At 43.2% G+C, this 27881-nt stretch overlaps 1 protein-coding gene across 4 annotated transcripts in view; it reads right to left on the reverse strand.

Moving 5' to 3' along the window:
• Positions 1–257: 257 nt before the first annotated feature.
• THOC1 (THO complex subunit 1) overlaps positions 258–27881 on the reverse strand; it is a 34315-nt gene continuing 6691 nt past the window's right edge. For 2 of the 4 annotated variants that reach the window (XM_006277191.4, XM_019490446.2), the window contains exons 6-21: positions 26970–27018; positions 26111–26206; positions 25703–25785; positions 23312–23385; positions 14494–14602; positions 13073–13204; positions 11451–11551; positions 9615–9681; positions 9261–9311; positions 7760–7830; positions 6530–6625; positions 5565–5630; positions 4709–4792; positions 4356–4503; positions 3004–3082; positions 258–663 (exon numbers count right to left, since the gene is read on the reverse strand). In XM_006277191.4, coding sequence (XP_006277253.3) covers positions 368–663; positions 3004–3082; positions 4356–4503; positions 4709–4792; positions 5565–5630; positions 6530–6625; positions 7760–7830; positions 9261–9311; positions 9615–9681; positions 11451–11551; positions 13073–13204; positions 14494–14602; positions 23312–23385; positions 25703–25785; positions 26111–26206; positions 26970–27018 — 1602 coding nt within the window. In that variant the 3' untranslated portion in view covers positions 258–367. Of the gene's footprint in view, positions 664–3003; positions 3083–4355; positions 4504–4708; positions 4793–5564; positions 5631–6529; positions 6626–7759; positions 7831–9260; positions 9312–9614; positions 9682–11450; positions 11552–13072; positions 13205–14493; positions 14603–23311; positions 23386–25702; positions 25786–26110; positions 26207–26969; positions 27038–27881 lie in introns of all 4 variants that reach the window. The other 2 variants (XM_059724187.1, XM_059724188.1) reach the window with 2 other exon arrangements.

A 27881-nucleotide genomic window follows, 5' to 3' on the forward strand; every position in this document is an offset into this window, starting at 1 on the left:
GCTTTTATTGGGAGATGGGAGTCAAGTCAGTAGTGCCAATTTTACCCCAAAAAGCCACACAAAAGTTGTATATAAGTATACACAAGCCCTGGGTCTCTCTGTGGCCTGTCTTCTGAAGGTACCAAGCTACCAGTCTACCACAGGCATCAAAAAAGCTCTTTCCCATTTCCAAAATGTAAGGCAGACCTGGGATTTACTATTTCTGGTTCAGCATTCCTAATGAAGTCTTCATTTCTCAGAAATTCTATGCAACTAAACAATGTTATAAAAAGGTTTTATTGTTTACTAAACAGAAGAGACCTATTGAATCTCCCGTAGCAACAATAGTCACAATTATTTCAACAAAATTTTTTTGCTCTGAGAGAAGTTAACTATTGTTTTCAGTATCATTTGTTAGGCTTTCAGCAAGGTCATTTAATCCAGCTTTGTTCAGTGCAGTGATCAGGTTCTCGGGTATGGCATGTGCCCCCTCTTGATCCTGCCAGGCAACCAGCAGTTGCTTTGCTCTCATCTTCACATCTTCACTGTCTGACTCAATCTGTCTTATATCACGGTCCTTCATTTCTAGGTACGGAGCAAGCACCTTCCACTGCTCTCCCAGCTTGTTAGCAAATGACTCAATTTGTTCCCCTGTCATAGGTTTGTCCCGTTGGACTTCTGGACCTTAAAAAAAGCACACAAAAAAAAAAGATTTAGATTGCAGGTAAAGCTCCTTTGGATTTTAGGCTTAGACTCTGGCTGTTCTATTCCTTTCAGTCAAAAACCAAAAAACAAACCCTTGTATGCTTCAAACCCCATGCAGTGTTTAAAAACAATCGATTTACATAAACTATTCACTCCTGGGGGCTAGGAAGGAACTTCACTGCTAGTGAACATCTCTCAATAACATACAGCTGAGGGTTTTTACAACACTGGTATGATTAGGTACAGCAACTGAATCTTAGGAGCAACCATCCCTGTAACCGACAATCCCCGGCTAGTCACCTGCTAGTCGCTGCAATTTTCAATCCCAGTAATGATGGTTGTCTCACCATCTAAAGCTGTCATTGGAATATCATTGTATTTGGAAAAAAGTATGTCAGTGAAATCATGCGGAGTGAACCTGATTGTCTCTGTTCACAGAATCAAAGAAAAGTAGGACTGGAAGGGACCTCCAGAGGTCATCTAGTCCAAGCCCCTGCCTATGACAGGATCATCACTATCTAAATCAGCCTACACAAACCTACTGTCTAACCTATTAGCAAAACTGCAAAGGCAACCCCAAACACATAACACCCTGGCCTGCCACTAGTAAAGCAGGGGGACCACAGCAGCCAATGTCCTGCTGCTACAAAATTTGTTTAAATATGCTTAAGAAATGAATATTGTAGAAAATAAAATGCCTCATTCCTTAAATCTTATTACTGAAGGCCCAGAAAGGGAATATATTGAGTCTTCCTGCCTATGGCACATGATGACCAGGCTTTTAAACCAGTTTGTCTACATTATTATATTTAATATACTCTCTCTTATTTACACTTTTGCCATCAAGATAAAAAACAATAAACTGTGTCTTGCTGGGAAGACAAATGCTGCAGAGATTATACAAGTGAGTTTACAAATTTGTAGGAAATCATGGACCGCAATCAGTATGGTTTAATGGCTACATATATTTGCACACAGTCTTCTCAAAATATATTAATAGATGAATTACTTAAACATAGAGTTGGGTTATCCTGTTTTACATTGCTGACTCCCCTCACACAGTTTCAAGAGCCAGATGGCATACTTTGAAAGCTTAACTCCCTCTGATACTTATCAGACACACTCCCTTATAGCAACTAAACTCATGACATCAAGTGAAAGGAACTGAAGGCCATGAACAATAGACGACAAAAGCACTCTGAACATTTCCACAATTGCTAAGGAGCACAGTGTCCACCAACTGCATCAGTTCACAGCCACCCCAGCTTTCCCTTAGGAGGTTTAAAATGAGATGGAAAATCAGTAAGGTGGTGGTGGGAAGGCTGTTCCAGGTGGGGCTAAGCTAAAGAGAAGACTTGCACTAGCAGTAGTGGAATTTGGAAAGGAAGGGAGAAGAGGTGCTGGATGAAACAGAAAAATGGAGTAGACATGTACATAGAAGCCTGCAGAATTTTTTAAACAGGAAAACTTATCTGACCTCAAACGGGATGTGAATGGGCAACTAGCAAAGGTTTCTGGAGATGGAGCAATTTCACTTGGAACTTGCAGGAGCAATCTGCACATGCTGGGTAGAGCATGAATAGCAGGAAGCCACAGAGGGAAAGGTGGAATGAGATGAAGGCATGGATAAGGATGGAGAAGGGCAAATGCACAGACAAAGGAGACGACAGAGGAGAGTTATGAGTAAGAATATGGCAAGGTAACAGGCAGGAAGCAAATGTGAGGTTGAATTTAAAAGAAGCTACTGAGTTTATCAGGAGTGATTTTCCTCTCATAGGCAAGCTTCTGCCTGTGTGGTGTTTAGATAGAAATACAGTAAGGATCTCATAGAGATCATGGAGACAGGAAGTACTTCACAAGGTGTAATGGACCTGTAAGTAGACTCTGTCCTGGAAGTACCTTGTGAGTCTATAAGCAGACATCCCACGGTAATTTAATGCTCAAATTGCAGCTAGGACAGGCAGAGAAGCAGTCAAAGAAACCTCCATCCATAACTATACTGTCATTGTATTATCAGCATCTGGTCCCATGGTAAAAACCTACCACCCAACAGGAATATTGAGATTCTAATTAAAGTGTTCATGGTCTAACTCTAAATTTTAGTTGGACACTCAATGATGCACATTTTGGGGCACTAAGCGATTGCTAGCTTAGTGGGATGTGAAATGGCCATTGTTTTTCATGTGAACACCAGTGCTAAACATTTACAGGTCAGAAACATGGGGTTAAACGGGATGGATGACCTAGGGGGTAAAACACAGCTTCTACATATGCATCAAGAGTGAAACTTCGAAAAGACCAAGAACATGCAAGCCTTACTTTCATTGTTTTCCTTTAATAAAGCATCATTATCTTCCTCATCTTCATCCTCGCCTGTTTTTATTTCTTCAGAAGGAGGCTACAATGAAAGAACTGAATATCATTGGATGACTTCTGTATTTAAAGAGAAATTTTATAGCTGCGATGGTCCCTGGCATGCCTGCTAGAATGGAAAATTTGACAGAACCCATTTGTAAAAAAAAATACCCATTTGTTATTCTTCTGTATCCAAAACCCTAGTAACAAATGTTCTAATAATAAAAAATGCCAGATGACCTGGTCTCACAGGAATATCTCAAATTCCTTTCAAGATAGCAAAAGCTAAGTATTTGATACACAAAGATTCCTTGCTGTAGAGGAAATCAGTCATCTCCCTGTAAGTCCAGGAGAGTGAGCATTTTAATGCCTTTCCTGTCCTTCCTATTCCCTATTTTTCACTCAAGCCTCCTCCCAGTTTCCTTTTTGTATTACCTGAAGGTGACATACAACAAAAACCAACATTGATGCAGGGTGCTTGGGGGGGCAGGGCAGAGGCAGGAAGGACCGGTGGCTTCTTTAGGATGAATAAAGGTCTGAGAGGTTGAACAAAAGACTCCCATTTGTTCTACATTTGAGCTTAAGGTCTCATCTAGTGATTTTTTTCTGTAGTATCTGCTGGATGATGAGCTAAACTACACAAAGTAAAATCTGACTGAAAAGGAAGAATCATTCAAGTGCTCAGAACTTTAAAAATATATATATATATTTACAGCCAGTTAACTCAAGTGACTGATTAAAAAAAACTTTTCTGGTAATATCTGAAAACCATATTTTTCTCCCATCTCAACAGCTGAGAAAACTTGCAAACACAAAGCCTGAGTCCTCCAAGGCTGACTTGCAACAAAATAGGCATAACTAGAACAGTAAATCCTGAAATTTCTGAGGCAAAAGGATTTAATCTCACAATCTTTTGGACTTTCTTTATACACCATTAAAGGAAATAAGGCCCCAAAGTCAGCATCACTTTTTTTTTGTGGCTTTATTCAGCAGCACAAGAGAAGCTGCCCCTCAGCACACAAAATCCTAATGTTTCTATAAATATTTTGAGTCATAGTCAATTGTTTAACAAGCCAAATTTTAAGCGCTTAACAGCAAATCATCAGTTCCAAAGTTAACGCCATGAAGGCTTTTAATGGATCAGACTATTTGCAACTTTTTATTTGCAAGTTTTATATTAACACACAAACACTCCTGCAAATATAATTCCTTTGCCATAAGCCCAAGATCTACTCCCCTGCCAAGTCTACAGAATAAGGGACAATCAGGAGGCCAGTCAGTTCTATCTGAAATTAGTATCGGGTCACATTACATACCGGCAGTTCCTTGGCCAATTTGATTACCATGTTTTCTAGGTATTCTGGTAAACTCTTAAACTGTTGATTTGTCGGCTGGAAGAAGTGGGGACTTCTGCGTGCCAGTAACCTTAATGCTCTCCATCCATAGTTAGAATTGTTTACAGCTCTATAATGATAAAGTTAACTGTCATTTATACAAGACAGAGAAACAGATCCCAAATGTTCTGAAATCCCTACCGTGTGGTTTGAGGGCTATTAACCTTCCATGCAGAAGGGCAGGCCAGCACAGAGACCACTGCTACAGAGAACAGGCCCTTTCCTTTAGCAAACCAAACAAACATCAATGAAGACACAAAATAAAGAAAACCTACTTGTACGCATTTTCAACCATGTTTTCAGGATCTGCCTGCTCAATAGCTTCTTCAAAGAACTCCTCCAGTGTTGGCATGTACTCCCTGTGAAACAAGAATGAACGCTTCATACCTCACACACTTAAATCTTCCCTTATCTGTCTTCTCTGGTTCGCTCATGCATATTACTCACCCTTACTTAAACAGTTGGATCTATTACAACCCAATTCTGCAACCCTCACCTGCTATGCAGACTATTCAGTCAACCAGTGGGGGCCAAACTTTTTGGCAGGCATGACATACGTTAGGCCCATACCCTCACTGAGTACCACTCTGATCCCTTTTCCTCACCTGATCTGCTGCTCATCTTTCTGCTTCCTGGCCTGTGCGCCCTGCCTGATCTGATGCTCTGCTTTCTGGTCCCTGCCCTATCTGCCAGTGTGCTTCCTGTCTCCTCACCAATCAGTTGCATGCCTCACACAAAAGCTGCCTAAGCCACTTGTGGCAGCCATGCGGCAGGTTGGCCACCCCTGCAGTAAACAGTATGACTATTAGCCTGAGTGTACACCACTCAGCATGAAAGGGTTGTAAATTTGGGCTTTTAGGTATGGTTTTATTCTATTAAAGATCAACAAGAACTGTTGACAAAATGTTATTAGCCCCCTAGACATAGATGTTTTAGATTAAAAGGAGATTTTTGAGAGACAAGGAACGAACTAAGCTATAACCTGTCTCTCTGAGCATAAACAGCGCTGCATTACTTATATAAATACTCTGCATGTTTCACTTGCTAGAGCAAACAAATAGCTTTTTAATTGTACATAATCATAGTGCTGGAAGTTGGGTTGGAGGTAAAGAAATACCTTTTCCTACTTACCTACTGTCAGATTTACAAGCTTCCATGTTGTCAGGACACAAATTCCAAAGCCGCGTGAGCTCCTCACTGCAAAGAGGAACACAAGTAGGTAGGTTAAATCAGTTAATGAACGATTAAGGTAGAAGGATGAAAGAAGTATTCTGCCCGAATTTCTCATATGACATACACAGACCTGGAATGTTTTGGATTCATATCAGTAAATGACAAGCCCCATTCGTCTTTGCAAACTATTAGGGTAGGTGCATATTAGGAATTGATTGGTGATTTGGGATCAGAAACAGAATAAAGTTTGAAAAGCTTGTCCCTGGGATGTGTGTGTTAGATGGAGCAATTAACTTTATATTCTGGAGAGGACTCTCAGTTAACCAACTGATAAGAAGGGCATGGAGTTCAACAGAAGGTTGAGGAAGCTCTCCTTCCCGAGGCTAGCTAAACATCTACAATGGTAAAATAAAGAACCTCTTGCTTCTACTGATAAAGATGAAACTAAATCAGTACAGTATTTGGTTGTAATATTTTGCATTTCATTATTATTCTGCAAAACAATGTACTGACAATAAGGAGTTTATGGCCCCAGGAGCTTATAAATTAACTTAGTCATAAAAAAAATATACAGATACACAAAATGCTGAAAGATACACAAAGATTTTTGGAGTGTTACAGAGACCAGTATGTATAGGTTTTACAGAAATAATGTATTTTAAGTGAGGATATAAGGTAGGAGAGGCAAATTAGATTCAACGAGTATAACAGATGGCCCAGAAAATAATCAGAGATGGAAATGGCCAAACAGAAGCAACTTCCAAGGGGATAAATTTTAGAGGTATGAAAGAATTTAACAGACCCTGATATCAGCCCAAGTAGCATTTCAGAAATTAATTCACAAAAAAATAACGCACTTTATACAGCACAAGTGTCACTGATACAAAAATACCATGCACCATGGAAACAATAAGTTAACATACTTCCCCATCAAAATTTTTTTGTTTGGTCCTCTTCCTAGGAAATCCTCTGGGGCTGGTCTCTTTCTCACAGGTCTTATCGGCTTCAAATCTGGTGGTCTAAGAGTAAAAAGTAAAAAATCACTTTCTGAGTGTCAGAATGACAGCACTTGGTGGTCCAAACTAAAGACCTTCATATGGTTTGTGGCTGAATATGAGTGCAAACTGGACATAGGAGAGAGAAGCCATGGGGGTTTTCTTTTGCATTTGCCCGATACTATATTGCACCTTTAATTCAAGAGATAACTATGAATCAGATTCATATCACACTTCAAATCTTCCATTTATTCCAGCAGTCTATATGTAATCTACTCTGTTTATGTCACTTGCGCACCATCTATCTGGGAATTTAAGTTTCTTTTCCATAACACACCCAATGCTACAGAATCAGAATGGAAACCCTGGACCACCAAGGAGTCTAATGGAAGACCTACCCAGAACTTTCAAACCCTGGCTGAGACTGAGACAAGTAGAACAGCCACTGGTGGAGTTGAGCCTTTTATAATTACACGTGGCTTTAGAGTTTCTTAGCAAATTTCTCTCTTCCCTTGCCCATTCTATCATTTCTTCAAACTGGAATCATGAAGCAATTCCACCAGATCCCCAGACCCAATGCACTGATGAGCTAACTTCTCACTGCTGAAGGTGCCGGTTAATCTGTGTAGACGGGTGAGGACGAAAGGCACTGGAACATAACCTTAGACACATTTAGTCTAAAGTCCGGGTTTTGCACATGGCCTGTATCAAATTGCACAAAAAGCTTTTGTTGGCTGGCTGTACCCAGGCAACCTTTTCTTTCTTTCACATCAGTAACCACAACCAAGTAGTTGCCTAATGACAACTAGTCACCTAAGGAAAACTAGTCATTCAAAGGTTTTTTTATGTAAAATTCCAGCAGAGATCTACAGTCTATGCTATTCCATTGGAGTCATACCAAAAGGGATTCCCTTAGAGGGAATCCATATCTCAAGAGAGAAGATATATACAAAAGTAACATAGCTTATGCAGTCCCATTCTTTCAGCCTGAAATCTGTTAGATTCAAAAGGTAGGAAAGAGTGATATGCCCCCCAACACACTGTAGAACCCCTCTGCACTATTTAGTAAAGATACTTGTGTTACTGAGCATGTCCTCTGCAATTACTCTGTTTACAGAAAGCAGAAAGGCTTATTTCCAACTTTACTTGTACGTTTACCTCTCTTTCACAAAGCTTGGGCAGCCTTCATTTTTCCACGAGTTCCAGTTTTCTTCAGTGTTTAGTATATGCTGAAAAAGGTATAGAAATACCCAATATTAATGAACACTTCCACCTTCAAAATCAGCATCTGAATTTTTTGTTAGTGCGCTACGATAAGCAACTAAGACTGTTTAACAATCAGAGAGGGATATTTTCAACTTCTTTATATGCTGGATACTTCTTTGGGGAACATCATTTAAACCATGCTTGTCCAACGTGCGGCCCACCAAGCCATTTTATTTGGAGCGGCGGTGGCACAGAGCCGCTGCCACAGAGCGTGGGGTGACGGCAGTGGCATGGAGTGCGGAGCCGCTGGTGCGGAGCTGCGGCAGCAGCAGTGGTGGGGCCGCGGCGTGGTGGGCAGGGCTGGCCCTCAGGCCCCAGCCGGCAGTGAGGGGAGGGGAGCTACTTACCCCCTCGGGGCCCGGGGGAATGGCCCGCTTCAAGCCAGCCCCACTGCCCTGCCCTGCCCCACAGCAAGGCGGCGCCTACTCCCCCGGCCAGTCTTCCCCCGGGCGCTGTGGCTCTCTGGGCCTGGCCTCCTGCGCACAAGGCCCTGAGGGGGCTGCTTCTCACGTGCTGCTGGGGACGGGAGGAGCCCAGCCAGGTCTGCACCGGCCAGCAGAAGCGGCAGCGGAGCCGTGTGCCACTCGGGACAGGATGAGCCTGCACCGGTCAGTCCCAAGCAGCACATGGCTCCGCCACTGCTTCTGCTGGCCAGTGCAGACCTGGCCAGCCTCTTCCCATCCCTAGCAGCACATGGGAAGCCGGCTTCAGCTGCATGCTGCTTTTCCTGGCCGGTGCCAACCTGGTTCTGCTCAGGCGGGTCCTGCAGCAACATGTCAACCATGGCATGGCACGGCACTGGCAGCCCGGGCGGGCCTGTTAACCCTGGCTTGGCCCCGCGGCTTCTCCAGCACCAGGTCAACCGGGTTGTAGCCAAGTGGCTCCTGCAGCACCATGTCAACCCAGGCATCCATACCATGTCAACCCCTGCAACTTTATTCAGCAAAGGTCACATGACATCACTTCCTGATATGATACCACTTCCTGTGATGTCTCTGAATATGGCTTGCCAGCCCACTGGGTGATAAAAAGTTTGTGATCCGGCCCCACATTCAAAAAGGTTGGACACCCCTGATTTAAACTAATTCTTTTGCACAGTCAGTGTCCTTTCTCCCCATCCCCCATTATAGTCATGTGTGTCTGGGGGATGCATCCATCTGGGATGCCCAAAACTGTCCCAACAATAGGTGAGAGAAAAAGCTTTTGAACAAACTAAGAAAATGTCGCTGCAAACCAACAGAAACTGGTATGGAAAGTCTAAGGAAGGTATAGCACCAGAAACTACTTTTACCTCATGTTTTTTAGCTGGCTAGATTACAAACTGATGGCATCCTTTTATAGTCTAGTTGGAACCTGTTGTGACATGCAATAGCTTCCATTTTTAATTACTTACCTCTACCATTTTTGAGAACCTTTCCCCATCTGGAGGGTTTTCTGAAAGAAGCTGCAATTGGAAGAGATCATATTTTACTACATATGAACTATTTAGTTAATATATTTGAAAGAAAGGAAAGCAAAAGGAAACCAGGGTTACCGATTGATGGACAGCAGATACAATGTCTGGTATTTCTGAAGATTCCAAGAATTCTTTCAAATTTGCAAAGATAACATAGACCAATTTAAACAGAAAGCTCCTGCGCTACAGCTCTGTGTTATCAGCACACCAAACACATGGGAGAAAGGAATCTGTTTTATTACAAGAAAAGATTTAGAACAAGCATTGTTTGCCTGACTCTTTTGTACAAACCTGGTAAACTGCTTTTGTAGTATCTTCAATCCAGAGGGATTGTTCATCAGTTAGAACATAGTTTGAACTGGAGTGGGAAAGAAAAAAAAATCACTAAATCAAAATAGCCTAGTCCATGAGGGATCTGTAATCTGTTATTACAGTATTACAATTTTCTAAATACAAAGGAAGAAGTTATGTAGTAACGTAGCAGCATTTCAAAGTCACCAATTAATGTACAGACTAAAGAATGAACACAGGCATCTCAAACAACTTGGGGGGGGAGGGGAGGGAGGCTGTAGACTTTCTGGGACAAGTGTCACTGCTTTCTTAAGGTGCCAAGAATCTCAACAGGACTTGCAGGTGGGAGATGGAAGGGAAAATGAATATTTGCAAGATCTGTGACTTGGCCCATTAGCAAGAGGGGACTATAATATGAACTGAAATCTCATTTTCATTTCTCAGTGGTGAAAAAAAGAAGTCTACTGTCCAGTGCAACTCTGGGAATAAGTCCCCCATTAAATCTATTCTATAACACACAGCATAAAGAATTTGTTGGTTGGGGGTTTTTTTGTCAAGCATTAGCTAACTTTAAGGGTTAATTCAGCTATGATTATGGCTAATTAACCACAGTTTGAGCAGAAAATTTCCTGTAGTCAGAAGAGTGTTTAATTACTTGGTAACATTTCAAAAACATCAGCATTATATTGAAATACCTAGAATATTTTTTGGTGCCCTGTTCATTTTATTTCAGTTCTGGTCCACATTGGGAACTGAATATTGTATTTGAATCACACTCTAAGACAGTAATGTCTGACAGACAGGGCACTGCCCTATGCTTCTGAAGAATTGGGTTCTACTCCTGACTCAGGGTGGTAATGATATTAACCTCCTTTAAAAAGTGCTTTGAAATCTGCTGATAAAAAGCACCAACAGTGAGATGCTGCAGTAAAGGCTACTGTCATGTCTATATCCACACACATACACAAACTCACACACGCACAGCACAAGAAATGAACACATAACTAAACAGTACATTTCTGTTCTACTTTAGACAGCTGTGTTCCAACACATCTAAAACTGGGTCTTTTAATATAGGATTTTGCTTCAGCATTATAAATATAATGATCTTTAGCCATTGCTCCTGCCAGTTCGGATTGAGACACTTTTTCCACACACAGGCGCTTAGCAGATATTCATTTAATGGTACAATGTTATCCCAACAATCATGCAACCAGCCATGCCACACATTCGTGGCAGGATGTGTGATTCCAGGGGGTCAGGGATCAGATCCCAACTATACCCTTTCAACTTGCCAGCACAAGTGGAGCTTGGAATCATGATCCCTGTACCAGAAAGCTGAAAGTTTCACACAGGGTAGCCCCTTCATGGGGCTGTTGGGGCACAGGTCTTCTACAAGTTCTGGGCAGAGGGAATCAATCAGCTCCCCCTATTCAGCAAGTTCAAAGCCATGTGCTCAGCCCAGCTCAAGACCCTGGGCTAACAGTTGGCACATGGACAAGTCATGTCACACATTCAATTTAAAGCGCCACACAAATCAGCCACAAGGATGTTCTACATCTTTTCTGTTCTATGGCACTGAAAACTGGGCGAATGTGTGGCACATCAACATTGATGACACAATCTACATGTTAATCGTGACATAAACATAACATCTACCAGAGGCTTAAGGGGCCTTAGATCTTGCAACAAAAGCCACACAGAAAAGTCAGATTTGCTTGCCAGATCTGGTCTTAAGTTCTACAGAATCTTTTAAAAGGAGCTTTAAAAAAATCCTCTATTCTGCTTGACCTCAGAACCCAATATCCCCCACTAAGATCAGGATTTCTATCTTACCTTTTAAATTTGACCTGTCCTTTTAGATACTGAAATAATATCAGATACTGCAACAGGATGTGACGGCGGAAGTTACTGTCACTCAGCTGCAAATCCATGAGCTATGTAAGAGATTTTGGTTTAAAAAACAAAACAAAACAGGTCACTAAGCAGAAATGACTCATCATGTTTCATTACTCTCATTTTTAGGTACTCTTCAAACTTTCAAGAAGAAATAAAATATGCCTAGCTTTGATAAGCCAAGTTGGGGCTACTACTATAGAAATCTGATTTTATTAAAGCGTACCAGAATCTGTATTCTAGATTGCCCATATGTTCAAATTACTCACCTCTGGCTGGAGTGATTTAGTTGGGGGTGGTCCTGCTTTGAGCAAGGGGCTGGACTAGATGACCTCTTGAGGTCACTCTCAACCCTCATTTTCTATGATTCTATAACTGTTTACAAGTATAGTTGAGGCTATTGCACTCCATTTTTACTAATATGCGCCTTGGCTAAGACACTGCAGGATTTGTCGGTTGGGTGATTATTAAAGTGAAATCTAAGTGTGGAGAACAATATAAAAAGAGCAGCATATAGTCTCGTATGGTCCTTAAACATCCATTATAGCTGTTTTATGCAGCTGATCTGTACAACATTCTACCTGGGACATGACTCACTTCTACAAGTACAAGAATTTGGATTCACTCACTATTTTAACAATCTATCATGTCTGATGATATAAACTAGAAATGGGGCTCTCAACACAATGCAATGATTTCTCATATGTAAAGTAACAGCATGGGACATTTTCTTTTCTCCTGCGCCAGAAAGGGTAGCTTCTTGTATTAGTTTGAGACCACAAGACCCCAAGAACAAGGAAAAAGCTCAAAAAAGAGTTATTCAAGGAACAGAGGTGTGTATTACTCCAGGAGAGACAATATTTCAGGCTTTAACCACGTAAGAGAACACAGCAATACAAAAGCATGCAATTCTTTATAGTAATGTTTATAGAATTCAGTTTCTTAGAAAATTGCAAAAACAGCTTCAAAAGAACTGTATAATAAGGCAGAAAATACAGCTCAAACCTAAGTGCATGCTTATTTTGAGTATAAAAATTCATCTCTACATGCAATAACAGAAAAAGCAGGCCTTAATCCAGGGTTTGGCAACTTTTTCCCACATGCAACAGGTCATGAGCAGGAGCTAGTAACCCAGCCACCACCATACGCAAATCTCTCCACTCCAGAGCTCAAGTTATCTTCACTTATTCTACCTCTCTGCAGTGAGGTATGTGTAGACACAAGAGGGCAGCAGGGACAGCTGTGGACAGGATGTCTGGCTCAATGCAGCTGCAAACCTCCCAATCCCTTGTGCTGCACAGGGACCAGGTAGCACCTTCCTAGGCTGAATCAGACATCTTCATGGGCCAGATCCACGCAAGGGGCCACAGGTTGCTGACCCCTGCATTAAACTTTTACCTTTGCTCTCTAACTATACAATTACAGCATATAAATGAGAGGCAATATATGCAACTGTATCACTCTACTACAATGCACGCCTTTCCTTTCCTTTCCTTTCATTTTATTATTATTATTATTTTTTTTTTTTTTTTTTTACACATAGAGACATGTAAAGTACACACCTTTTCACTAGTTAGGAACTTCGCAAAGTACACATGCTCTCCTCCTGTTTTCAGCTCTTCTAGCTTCTTCCGTGAGGCCTGTGTGTCATCCAACTTGTAGCTTTTAAAAACAGCCAAAACTTCTTCCGAATACTGTAAAGCAAGGGTATGTCACAGAAAAGTTCAAGTACTGTATTTTGTTTTCATTAGCAAAACCTTAATGGAGCTGATCCCAAAAGGTTCCAAGCAAGTAAATTTATTTCTAAGTTTGCTATTAACTACAAATAGTAACACTGGACTGCAGTGCTGGCCAAGGCAGTCAGGTACTCCAATTCAAAAAGATGACAAATATTCTTCAGATGAAAACATTTTGCTCAGGAAAAGTTGACAGCAAGCCTCATGAATCATTTCAGAATTGGACAGAAATCCAAACCAAGCTGTTCTTCAAGAATGTTACTGAAATGTTACTTCAAGAAGCTCCTCAAAATGCAAGTAATTTGCCATCTGTTGAGGAAGGGCTTAGTTGGTTTTAAGATAGCATTACTAAAACTATGGGTATGGTTTCTAACGGTGAAGGCTAAGAGGCAAGTTCATTTCAAAGCTCATACTTGTCCCCATTTCAAGTTCCCATTTTCTAATACTAGCACACAATCCATACCCTCTAGTCTGAAAATCCTCAAACTTCCTGCAGGCTTAATGGAAAATGTGCACATGGAAAAAACAGAATTGAGACTCAATTTGAATTACATGGGGTAGACAAAATTTTAATTTCATGGGGTACCTTTACACTTTCTGCCGAGTTCCAATCAGAACGCGTTGGTGCAGACTCAAATAACTGAGTCTGCTGGAGCGGTGTGCTGCAGTGTTACATGTATTCAGCGGCCCGTGTTTCAAAATGGAAGCAGGGGCACTTTAATTATAGCTCATTCAATGAGCTGGAATCCCATGGTGTCTAGAAATTTGGGGCCACTACATTTTCAAAAGCAAGTGTTTCAAAACTTCATACTTCTCAAGTGCTTAGTTTTCCATGGAAGCAAATACACTAGCTACATTTGAAACAGTTTAGCCCAATAAGTTAAAAAGATCGGATGTTGTTATTCTTGACATGGTGGTGTACTCCTGTCTGTCTGGGTGCATAAGAACTTTATCAAGAATGCTTTTAATGCTACACACTTAGACACTAGTGCACTTGGCTTTGCATATGTCTCAGCAGATTAACAGGTAAGAGTTCATCTTATTACTCTTATGACTGTACTTTAAGATTAATTAAGTATATTTTTAAAGTAGAATTGTAATGACAATGCATTTTCATTTGTATAGATGGCAGGAAATAATATCTCTCTTCTTTGTTAGATGCCCTATTCTAGGTATATAAAAATGTAATTCATTAATCCAACTAATTTTGCACAAAAGGTACACAATAAAATAGGAACATGATTTACCTTAAGAAAAGTTTTCCATGAGACCTTCTCATAGCACTGCACTGGATTCCTAAAGTAATCTTGAAGTGACCAGAATTTTCTATACAGGTTGTAATCTATTGGAATGGAACTGAAAACAAAAGGCTTCATTCTGAATGCAGCTTTCAGAGATATGCTAGACAAATTATGTTCATTCTTACAATGCAGAACCACAGAAGATACCAGTATTCTTGTAAGTCAGATAAATGAAGAGCCAATAATCCTGGACAACAGGACTATACTAATTTTAGCTGCTATTTAGGAGAAGACCACTTCTTCACCCCCCACACAATAGGCCTGTGCAAATAGGAAAGTAATCAATTGGTATTCAACTGATTCGGAGGACCGTAATTGGATTTGGAGATTCGGATCACTGTCCCGAATTGATTCGGCTGAATCAACACCAATTCAGAGAGGAGATTCAGCCATAAACTATAACGGGGAATCACTGAAACACCTATAACTTTGTCATGTTTTGGCCGATTTGGATAAAAATTGCAGGGATGGTGCCCCTTCTGAGGGCATGAAGCCTGCCAAGTTTCAAGGAGATAAGTGCAGGGGTCACTGGGAAACTGCACTTGAAAGCAAAACTCGTGTCACATGTATGTGTTAAGGCACAGTGGGGTGAAAACTGCAGGGATGCTAGCCTCTACTGAGGCCATGGAGCCCAGAGGTTTGAAGGAGATAGGTGCAAAGGCTTCTGGGAACTGGCTGCTGAAAGGCAAAACTCACAACACGGGTGACACTGCTTGTTAAGGCGCACCCTCACTAGCACTGGGGCCTCTACATGACATGGTAGCATGCCCCAATGAGGTCTCCTCCTCCCCTACAGCCTCACCCCAGTCCACCACTTTAAATAACAACAGGTAAGCAGTGCACTACAGCACAGTAGCACCAGCAGCATCTCAGGCAGCCAAACTGTCACAGACTAGAGCCTTTCTTTCCTTTCCTGCAGGAGCTTCTTCTCCAGCAGCTGCCAAAGAACTCTCTCTGTCAGCCCCTGGCCTGGGGCTTAGATGTGCCCATGGCCCTGCATCCTTCCAATGATCTGACCGGAGACAGGTGCTAGGGGTATTGGCCTAAGGACATGGTACTGGCAGCCAAGGTCCTTTGGGTCAATCTGGTACCATTTAGTAGACCAACTGAATAGTTAGAGAAATATATCTTAGCTTTCAGGTTGAAAAGCTCTTTGTAAGGCTGAGGAAGCACCCTGCAGTTGGTGTGTGTGCTGTTCCTGGATGGAAGGAATAGTAAAGAAGCCAGAGGCTGGCATGCAATGCAGGCAAGAAAGGCAGTCAGTGAAAATGGAAATGAAGGCGACACAGGGTGAGGGACAGGCTGGGGTAGGGGGGAAACGGGAATGTAGTAGGTAAAAGTGGAGAGGTACCTGGGGAGTCAGATGGCCAGCAGGTTGTAGTGTGTCATAAATCCAATGTCTATATTGAGTCCATGAGTTTCTGTATATCCAATCCTTTCCAAGAACATAAAGTAGCAAGAGACTGACTAGGTAGGAAGCCAAGCCAGTCCAGTACCTTTCAGACGCTGTTGTGCAGGCAGAAACAGCTCACAAAAGGCAAAGAAAGCCTGCAGACAGAGTCTTATATGCTGTTTCTACATCCCTCCCACAGAGGGAAAGATCACAGTCACTGGCCAGCTAGAGATGTCAGTCTTTCCCACCCTGCTTCCCCTTCCTCTTCTCAGTTTCTGTTCCCCTGAAAGACTGCCTTCCGAATCTCCGAATCTTTTCCGAATTGATTCAGAGGTTTTTTCTTTTCCCGATTTGATTCGGTGATTTGGCCTCCGAATTGGGCTGAATCTTCTCCGAATCGAATCACAGACTGAAGCTTTGCACACCCCTACCACACAACTTCAACAGTATCCCAAGGAACGAAGAGGGAGGCAGCTTCCTCTCAAGGCATATAATAATGCTCTGTAGCCAGGCTATGGATATCTGAAAGTAATATGCATCTCTTTCCTTCTCCAGGAAACCCCCATTTAAGCAGGCTGAGATGCATTCTGGCAGTGCTTGTATCTTACAATGGCTAGAGAAACAGGAGACTAGAAACTGGATTTCAATACAGACTTTGGAGCTAGTAATTACTCTGCAATTACCAGAATTTGCCTTTTTCAGTTAAGCGCTAAACCCCTGCAAGTCCCTTCCAACCCTACTTCTGTATGACTCTAAGGATTTCATAGATTTCATAGATTTCATAGACATTAGGGCTGGAAGGGACCTCGGAAGATCATCGAGTCCAGCCCCCCGCCCAAAGGGCAGGACGTCAGCTGGGGTCATAGGATCCCAGCAAGATAAGCATCCAGTTTCATCTTGAAGGTGTTCAATGAAGGTGCTTGAACAACCTCCGGCGGCAGGCTGTTCCAGACCTTGGAGGCTCGGACAGTAAAGAAATTCTTCCTTATGTCCAGCCTGAAACGATCTTGTAGTAGTTTGTGACCGTTCGTCCTCGTCATCCCTTGGGGCGCTCTGGTGAACAAACGTTCCCCTAGATACTGGTGATCACCCCTGATAAACTTGTAGGTGGCCATCAGATCACCCCTGAGCCTGCGCTTTTCCAGGCTAAAGAGCCCCAGGGCTCTCAGCCTGTCATCGTAGGGTCTGCTTCCCTGACCCCTGATCATGCGCGTGGCTCTTCTCTGGACTCTCTCAAGCTTCTCCACATCCTTTTTGAATTGTGGAGCCCAAAACTGGACGCAGTACTCCAGCTGCGGCCTCACTAAGGCCGAGTACAGGGGGAGAATGACGTCCCGGGATTTGCTTGAGAAGCATCTATGGATGCAAGCCAGCGTTTTGGTCGCTTTACTAGCCGCAGCATCGCATTGCAGGCTCATGTTCATCTTGTGGTCAATGATGACCCCCAAGTCTCTTTCTTCCATAGTGCTAACCAACATAGCACTGCCGAGCCTATAAGGATGCTGCGGGTTTTTCTTCCCAAGGTGGAGAACCTTGCATTTATCGGCGTTGAACACCATCAGATTCTCATCCACCCACTTGCTGAGCCTGTCCAGGTCAGCCTGGATCACCCGCCTGTCTTCTGGCGTGGATGCTTTGCCCCAAAGTTTGGTGTCATCGGCGAACTTGGCCAGTCCGCTTCTGACTCCAGTGTCCACATCGTTAATGAAGATGTTGAACAGTATGGGTCCAAGGACAGAGCCCTGGGGGACCCCACTGGTCACAGGACACCACGATGAGTGACTTCCATCAATTACTACCCTCTGGGTCCGACCCCGGAGCCAATTTTCCAGCCAGTGGATCGTGGGGGACCCAAGGCGACAATTGGCCAGTTTCTCCAAGAGACGATCATGGGACACCAGATCGAAGGCTTTTTTGAAGTCAAGATATATGACATCAATCTCATCTCCCCTGTCCAGGTGATAGGTCACCTGGTCGTAGAAGGAAATGAGATTGGTCAAGCAAGACCTACCCGCAACAAACCCGTGCTGGCTATCCCTTAAGATGTTGGCGTCGGCCAGTCCATTAAGGATGGCCTCCTTAATAAACTTTTCTAAGATCTTCCCCGGGATAGAAGTCAGGCTGATGGGCCTATAGTTAGCTGGATCCACTTTCCTCCCTTTCTTGAAGATAGGCACCACGTTGGCCTTCTTCCAGTCTTCGGGCACTACACCAGAGCGCCAAGAGTTTTCAAAGATCCGCGCTAGAGGCTGGGCTATGATGCTCGCCAGCTCCTTGAGTACCCTGGGGTGAAGATTGTCAGGGCCGGCTGACTTGAAGGTATCCAGCTTCTCAAGATGTTCCTTCACAAAGTCAGCATTAATGGAGGGCAGGGGATCACCCTCACCTGGACTTCCCGGCCCTGTAGCAGGCACAGGCGTCCCATGGGGCTGATGAAAGACCGACGCAAAGTACCTATTTAATAGGTTGGCTTTTTCCTGGGCGTCAGTTGTCAGTTGCCCCATCTGGTTCAGCAGGGGTCCAACGTTGCCCCTGCTTTTCCTCCGGCTCCCCACATATCTGAAAAAGGACTTTTTATTGTCCTTGATGCTCAAAGCTAGCTAGAGTTCAGTTGCAGCCTTGGCTTTCCTGGTCTGCTCCCTACAGGACCGGACCAGTGCAGAATAATCCTCCTTGGAGGTGACTCCCATCCTCCATCCTTTGTAGGCCTTTCTTTTTAGCCTCAGAAGGTCTGCTAGGTCCCTGGAGAGCCAGGGGGGCTGCTGTGCCCTCTTGCTGCCTTTCCTCCGAGATGGAATAGACTTAGTTTGTGCATTGAGGATCGCTCCCTTGAGGAGCAACCACTCTTCTTGAACTCCCCTCTCCCTGCGGTCACAGTCCCTTAGGGCCTCACTGACAAGCCTCCTGAGCTTGTCAAAGTCGGCTTTCCTGAAGTCAAGGACTTGCGTGTTGCTGACCGACTTGCCAGCTTTTCGGCGGATGGTGAAGGTGATCAGCTCGTGGTCGCTGTCACCCAGCTTCCCATCGATCACTAGGTCGCCGACTAGGTCCTCCCCAGTAGCCAGCACCAGGTCGAGCAGCGCTTTGCCTCTCGTTGGCCCATAGACTTCTTGAGTCAGGTAGAGGTCATCCACGCACGAGAGGAAGCTCTGCGACCGCTCAGATTTTGCTGAGCGATCCTCCCACGAGATGTCCGGGTAATTGAAGTCACCCATGACAACCATGGTCCTGGAGCAAGCTGCCTCAGCCAGTTCCTGGGCAAACTCCTGGTCTAGCTCAGGACTTTGGGTGGGAGGTCTGTAATAGACTCCCACCATTGTGTCCCCTGTGCCGTGTTCCCCACGGATTTTAACCCAGAGGGTCTCCAGCCGTCCACCCTGGTCGCCAATATCGGCTTGCAGGGACGCGTAGCTTTCCTTAACATAGAAAGCTACACCCCCGCCCCTTTTCTCTACACGATCCCTCCTGTACAGGGTATAGCCATCTATCCCCTGGATCTATCCAAGGATCCCAGGATTGGGGAACTGCTCCCTGATCCCAGGGTCCCAGTGCACCAGGAACCCAGGATCAAGGAGCCTCTCCCTGAGCCTGTTTTCCTGGCACACTGCAATGTCAAATAAACACACGTGCAGTCCAGCTGGGCTGCAGACACAAGTTTTAAAGGTCCAGGAATGCTGGGACTCCAGGATCAAGGAACTTCATCCTAATTCCAGAGTCCCAGCATGTTGGGACCTGTAAAAACTGCCTGTATAGCTGGGCTGTGCAAGCAGTTTTATAACATCTCCGGTGCATGGAAACCCCAGGATCAGTGAGTCTCTCCCAATCCAGGGTTCCCATGCACCAGGGCTGTCGGGAAACCACATGTGCAACTGGGATGTACATGCAGTTTATAAAAGTCTCCATACATGAAGACCACAGATGAAGGAGCCTCTTTCAAATCCAAAGGGTCCCAGTGTACCTGGACCTGGAAAAAACCTATCTGAAGCCTAGCTGCATGTCCACTTTTTAAAAGTCTGGGTCACAGTGAATGTGATATCACAGAGATACGTCCTGATGTTGGCCTCATGGCACTTGCCTCTCCCTGCCTCCAGATCCTTCCTATTGATAGGGTAGGTGACAGCTGTGTCCCAGAGCCTGAGGCTGCCCCATGCCAGATCCTGACACTCAGCTGAGCACTGGGACCTATCATGGTTCAGCCCTGACATGCCACACATTCAATTAGAGGTGAGATATTAATAAGGCCAAAAGAAGTTATGCATATGTAGAATAATTATGTGGCTCATTTGGTTTATTATCATGCCATAAATTAACTTGAAAATCTGGCAGGGTTACTATTTGTGGTGTGATTACATGTTACTGTGTTAATCACAGTATATTAGAGGGCGGGCCTCAGACATAATCTGTAGATGTGGATTCTCTACCAGCCTTTGGGTTAAATGGTGAGAACAAAGCAGATGAGATGAACTTTGCCAGGGGAAAATGAGAGACCTTTTTAAATATGATTATGCTACTGCTGGAAAATAGCCACTTGAAAGAAAACATAAATGCTGCAAACCCCACAGTAAATACTGTGATTCACATTTTGCCAACTAGACAATTGAGACAAAGTCCACAAGGAGACAGATGCATATCAAAGTAATAAGGAAAAATCACATCCAGGTGATTTTTACCCCATTACTTCTACCTCTCTGATTACCGTAGCTAAAACAAGTTAGAATATTATTTATTTTTCTCTAGTTTAATTAGCTCATGTAGCAGATTTTTTTAAAAGATTATTAGATTATGAATTGGTGTTTATTGATCATTTTGCTTGGAGCTGCAGAATGCATGAACTGTAAAGAGAATTCCCAGTTCCTGGCTCTAAGCCTGTTCCTCTTATAGGCCTTGGTTCACAACAACACATAAGCAAGTACTCTACCACCTTCCTGAACTATGGCATCATTTATAACGTAGCTTTTATATTAAGAGTCCCTTTGTGAGCATACATTAACAACATTTCTTGCTCTAAAGAAATGCAGGGCACACCTTCCTCAGAAGCATCTGTCTGTAGCAATACTTCCAATCTTTAGAACATTATTAACAATAACAGATTTGCTGAAGTGTTTTTCATTCCTCTCATCCCACAAGTTAAAGAAAGCAATCTTGGTATATGTCATCCCAGCTATTTGTGTATTTCAATAGATTGTTATTTGCTCATCTGCATCTACTTAACATTTAGCTGATCTGAACTGAGATTAGAGGTGCACTGATACATTGGTCCACATCGTATTGACATTGATAAAAGGAAAACTGACCTTATTGGCAACTGGCTTTTTTTGGCTGATGTGGCCGATAATGTTGCCAATAAATGGCGAGTGCATGGGCGCAGCCGTACCATGCACGTGGCCAGGAGTGCAGCCCAGCAGCAGAGAGCAGCATCCAGCCAGGAGGTCTGTTGTGGGGAAGGAGTGTGGGGGTGCAGATCAAGGCCGCCATGCTTAGGGGAGTGGGACCGAGGCAGGGGCAGGTGCTGCACAGCTGAAGTGGGGCATGGGACGGAGCTATGCGGCTCATCCAGGGGGTGCAGGTGGCTCCTGACACTATGTGCAACCCCGGGGGAGGCATGTGCACCCCAGATCTGTGTGCAGGGTGAGGGCGGGCTGCCACTGCAGGCTGGGGCTGGGAGCGACACTGGGCTTTTCCTGGTGGGGGCATTGGACAAGGGCTGTACTCTGGGAGGTGGTGGCAGTGCAGGGAGGGGGTGCTATGGAGTGGACTAAAACCACCCCAAAATTCACCATAGTCCCCTGCTGAATCCCCCTCCTAGCACTGCCACTATCCGCCCTGAGCACAGCCATGGTCCAACCCCGCTGCCAGGAAGAGCCCAGAACCGCCCTGAGCCCCAGCCCAGTGGCAGCCTGCTCTCACCCTGCATGCAGATCTGGGGGGCACATGCCCCGTCCATGGCTCCCCTGGGGGCGTGCGTAGCATTGGAGCCACACCCCTCTCCCATACCCCAGATGAACCACTTGTGGCTCCATCCTGTGCCCTGTCCCGCCTATGCAGCACCTACCCCTGCCCCACTCCCTTCCTCGCTGCAGAGTTTTTGATCTGCCCCCCCAGTCTTTCCTTCCCCCCAACAGACTTACTGGCTGGATGCTGCTCTCCAAGCTGCATATCAGCAATCAGATCGGTATCAGCCGATGTTTTATTAATATTCGGCCATAGGCATCAGTTCAAAAAACCTTTATTGGTGCACCCCTACCCGAGATCCATATAACAGAATCCTGGCACATTGCCTTTCACATTGTAATGGCTACTACTACGTGCCTACATTTACTGCATTCTAATTCAGTCATTTCTCTTATTCAGTAATATTACTAACAACAACTCATTTGTGTAACCACGTCTCAAAGAACAGAACAAGATGATTAAAGGATACCCCCCTGTGGGCAACATTTAGACAGTATTTAACAGCACATTTCTTACCAAACTAGTTAAACTAAGAATTTCCCTAATGACCTGAGCAAAAGTTTGCTGTATAAATATTGACACAAACGTCTATTAGTAAAAAGCACACTGCATTCAGTGCACTGGTTTCATCCTTCCATTTTAGTCAAGTGCAGCCACAAATCTATAGGATTGTGGATAATCTGGAAAAAAATCCCACACAAAGAGAACTAGTTTTTTTTCGTATTAAACAGGAGCTTTTGTTGACTGAGAACAAATGCAATTGCTCAAATCAATTTAAGTGAGTGATTTTCAAATCTCAGTGCAGTCAGATGCCATTCAGATGCTGATAAGCAGTTAGTTAAAGATTAAATGGTTTGTAAATGTATCATTTTTGCATTCCTTTTAGAGTTCTTTTGGTATTTTAATATAAGTTATATGTTGTTCAATTGAATTTAATAACATTAGATAAAATCTTCAATTTAGTCTTCAACTAAATTAACTGAGCTGAGCATATGATAAACTCTAAAGCCAGAATCTTCATATGTGGATTAATGATTCAAATAAGTAATCACATCTGAGAACTACGGCCTAAATACTACAGTATCATAGATGAGATAGACTGTTTAATTGGGATCCAAATAATTCTACTGACTGATATTATCATGTAGTCTTTTATTTAATACTACTACTAGCAACTTCTTATTACAATATTTTTGCTAACACACTTTCCTTTCCTTGCTTGTTTGATGGCAGTAATGTTTTAAGGTAATAGTTGACAATTTTCTGAAAACAGCAGAATTCTGACTCAAGCATGCAATGGTGCTTCTTAAATCAACAATGTTTAAGCTAACACTGCAGGAGTTTTCATGCAGCTAACACTACTGAAAATTTTCACTTTATAACAGTTTTGACAGATAAACTAAACCTTTAAGTGCTCACCAACTTGTAGGAGCTTCGTCATCACCCATTTCACCTTCTTCGACTTCCAGTCCTTCCTCTTTCTCCTCTGTGTGCTACAGGAACAAAAGGAGTACATTTAAAATGTACATGGAGCTTCTGTATTTTAAACTGCAGGTCACTCATGGTTCTAGTTTCCTATGCTTTCACTATTCACAATAACCATAAACTATCTTTTGAAAAATCTTTGTAAACTAACTACTAAAGTGCTGCTAAAAGATAGAGCACTAAGTTCTGCAATTCAAGTTTTAAACCAGCATGAAAATTAAATAAAAACTTGCAGTGTAAGGCCCCATTAACATTTTTCCAGTAAGGAAACACCACAGGCAGACCTACTAATTCAGGAAGGACAAAAGAAGTCAGGAGAACTTCGGCAGGCTCTGCACTTCCACCTCCATAATGTGGAGGCATAGAGCCACATGACTGGACAACTCTGTAAGTGGGGAGGGGAGCTTCTGTCTGCAAGAGGTGGGCAAGTGGTTTGTGGGTGGGCATGGGGTTTGTGGGTGGGAATAGGCTGTGCACCATCAGGCCAGGCTGGCTGGCTCAGTGCCTCCACATGGGGCTTCCAGCATTCTAGCAGGAAGCTGCATGTGGAGACGAGCAAGAGCCCACCTGACCCAATGGACGCAAGGGACAGACCCAAGGGAAAGAGTCCGCCTGACCCAATGGACGCAAGGGACAGACCCAAGGGACAGAGTCTGCCTGACCAATGGATGCAAGGGACAGACCCAAGGGACAGAGTCGCGCTCCATTGGGCTGGGCCAGCCCATGCTTGTCTCCACACGCAGCTTTCTGCTGGAGTGCTGGAAGCCTCACATGGAGGCATGGAGCTCACCCAGCCCAATGGCATGTGGCTCCCAGTCCACAAGCCACTGAACCAGGCCAGCTGGTTCTGTGCTTCTACGTAGGGTTTCCAGTACTCCAGTGGGAAGCCGCACATGGAGGCATGGAACCCACCCAGCCTGATCGTGCACAGCTCCCACCTGCAGTGCCACGAGCCCCACATGCTGGCACAGAGCCAGTCCAGTCTGATCTGAACGTGCATGCCAGGTCAGGCTGACTCTGTGCCAGAATGTGCAGGCCCTGGGACTCGGAGGCATGTGCACCCGGGGGCTCTGCCTGCCGTGGCCAGGATCACCCCAGAGTCCATCACCTGCTGCTACTGAGTTGTCAGCAGCGGAGACTGTGCACCATGGGGGGGATGTGTGGTAGCTCCCACCACACACCCCACATCCATCCACAAACTCCCCATACACATCCACCCCCACCCGACACACACATCCCCCCCCCCAGCCACACAAAGTACCTGCATATATATATTTTTTAAGTTCAAATAGTGTTATACCTAGTTTAATTTGTAAAATAATAATTAATTTAGCATAATGTTGAGTTTTTCTGCATATAAATCCCTGGGGAGTATTTAGCCCAACATATGCTCTGAAAACTTTTTTATATTTTCTTCAATTCATAGATTCATAAATGTAGGGTTGGAGGGGACCTGAGCAGATCATCAAGTCTGACCCCATGACCTGGGCAGGAATGACTACTGGGCTCATATGACCCCTAGTAAGTTTAAGATCATATGACTCCAGCTAGGTAGTTATCAAGCCTCCTTTTACAAACCCCTAAGGTAGGAGCCAGCACCACTTCTCTTGGAAACTGGTTCCAGATCCTGGCTGCTCTGACAAAGTTAGCTTATCTAGCACACCATATATAGGAGTGCCAGTGTGCAGATAGAGATGTGCAGGTAAGAGCCACAAAAGGATACTGACGAAAATAATTCACCAAAGTATGGCTTTGGATTCTTTACTTCTGTAAGAAACATGGCATCTGTAACTTGTCTTTTAAGTAATACCTGCATCTTACATCAGCAAGTTTAGGACACTGACACAAGAAAATCTGTCTAAATTACTTCATCCTGCACTGCTGATTCTTTCTCACAAACTACACTGCATCTGTATAGCAATAGGAAGACATACAGATATTCATGGCTTTGATCCTACAATGAACTGCATGGGCAGACTGGCTTTACAAATGTAAGTAAGAGCACAGTTGCTCGCTGGTACTAGCCAGTTTCACTACAAACGAGGAAAATCTTGTTAAGAGTAAAGAGATGGTGATGAGAACTAATTTGGGATTTGAGACATTTATTTAAAAAAATCTCACATCTCAGCCTAGCTGTAGTGGAAGACAGTAATACAGCGGAAAAACAAGCCAATTCTCAGACCAGAGAGCTGCTTTATGGATGAGCTGTACCCTGAACTTTGAATATTTTAAATGTGGTAGTGGGGGTTTTTTGTGCAAACACTCCTCTAGGTTTATAAAACTGTTTCCCATAAAAATAGTCAAAAGAAACGTAGCCATTCTTACTTTCTGTCCCAGAGTGCTCTCCTGTTCATTGGTATTGAAAACTGTGACATTCTCCAGATTAAACTGACTTTGTAAATTAAGCCCTATTAGGAAAAAAAAGACATTTTTTAAAGAAAATGTAGCTCACTTTCCAATATTAAGAACTTTATGAAGCCAGATAGTGATTATTACCTACAACCAGTGAGTAATTATTGCCTATATCCAGTAAGTAACACTTTCTAGTTTAATTTATAACAAATAAAACCCATTTATAACTTCTATATTTGATGCATATCAATTAGGGTAGAGCTAGAAACACACTTTTGGTTAAACTGGATTTAGTCTAAAACACATTTATGAAAGACTGAAGTATATTTAATCTCTCTTAATTCTTCTTCTTCTCACTTGAAGAAATACACAAAATCTCACCTGACTTCTCTGAAAGAGGAAACAACCTAGCCAGGAACAGCTGTATTCTTCCACAGAAGACTGTGTTCTGTGATTTGGATAATCTTCTTAGAAGATCTTTGTAATGTAAAAAGTGAGAGAACATTAAAGATGATTTATGCTGCTATCATGTGGACTATAACTATCCTGCTTCTCACCCACTTTGCACTAGCACAATTTTATGGAGGCCAAAAGGGTCAGGCCAGCATCCCTTTTAATGCGACATGTTGAAATAACTGAAAGTTCAAATGTTGCTCACTTAAATGATCTTTCTTCCTTCAGACTATCAGTACATTTCTATGTGTTCTACTAGACCAGTACAAGAAAATCCTATCCAGCCATTGTTTCTAATACAGTCCCTAGGAACATTTCTGAGAAATATTTAAGACCTCAACATCTTTCTAGTATACCCCTCTTCCCTGAAAATTATAGGAAAATTTCCATTTATCCAATTAAAATTCAGATTAAGCAGCAAGGCACACAAATGTCTATTAACTCTAAGGCCAGATTCTTCAGGTGTGGATTACTGAAGTTAGGCACCAAATAAGTAATCACAGTTGAGAACTATGACCTCAGCTGAGAAATGACCTCAGATTAAACAAGCAGTTTAACTGAGATCCAAATCATCCTACTTATTGAAATTATAATGTTTTATTCATAAATAAATGTATTTTATTCAGTAAAACAACTAGCAACTTATTACAGTATTTTTAACATGATTCAATACTTTACTTTATTCCTGAACACATTATAATGTCTTGCTGCATCAGACTCTAGTTTTGATTACCTGTGTTGTAGCTTTTTTGCTCACTCTCTGTCTTGGTGGAGAACCCATACTCACCATTGCACATTCGTAGCAAGTAATTCTTTCCAGCTGAATAAAATGTACTCTGAAACAGAACAAACACACTACTATCATGAGGAGACCATACTACAAATTATACAAATAATAATTTTGCCTGGCTCTTTCCCCTCGTTAACCCTATAAATCAGTAGTTCTCAACCTTTTCAGACCCAAGGCACATCTCCAAAAATGCCAGCTCTTAGCTTTCACTTACTTTTTTTTACTATAAAAAATACTAGAGCAAACCTTCCAATGCAAAGAACTCAAACCATAACAGGTCAAAATGTTTCTGACACTTTGGATTTGAAATCTCTGAGTTTACCTTGTGATTCATGAGTGCCTGCATAACTAACCATACTGCATGGCACACCTGCAGCACCCTTAAAAACATCTTGCAGCACCCTGGTCGAGAACTACTGCTCTAAATTGAATTTCACTTATTTAAAAAACAGGCACCACAAAAAGAAAGGAAAAAAATTATTTCTAAGCACCCAATTTTTATTTTTCTCCTGTGCATGTTTTCTGCATGCATGTAAAGTTAAGGAAAGTGCCTACAATTAGGAACAGCATCAGCTGCCTTTGAAAATCTGGTAGTAAAAAGACAAATTAATTGGTTGAAAACAAATGAAAGAAGCAAGCCCTGTTCAGACACTAGACCAGCAATTTCTGACCAGGGTGCCCTGAGAGCCTTTGAAGGAGGCCACAGGGAATTTCTACCTGGCCAGTTCTCCTCCTTCCTCCACCTCACTGCCCAGTGTTGTGAAAGTAAGTGCAGGTTTGTACCTGCCCTGCCGCTCCTCCTTTCTCCCCACCCCTCTGGCTCAGCCCCTGTGCAAGGACTGAAATATGGTATGACTATTTTAACAAAAGAAGGACGAAGGCCCATTATTTTGGTAAATCCCCTCTACA

This window comes from Alligator mississippiensis, chromosome 3 (assembly GCF_030867095.1).
Source record: "Alligator mississippiensis isolate rAllMis1 chromosome 3, rAllMis1, whole genome shotgun sequence".
Taxonomy (NCBI): domain Eukaryota; kingdom Metazoa; phylum Chordata; order Crocodylia; family Alligatoridae; genus Alligator; species Alligator mississippiensis.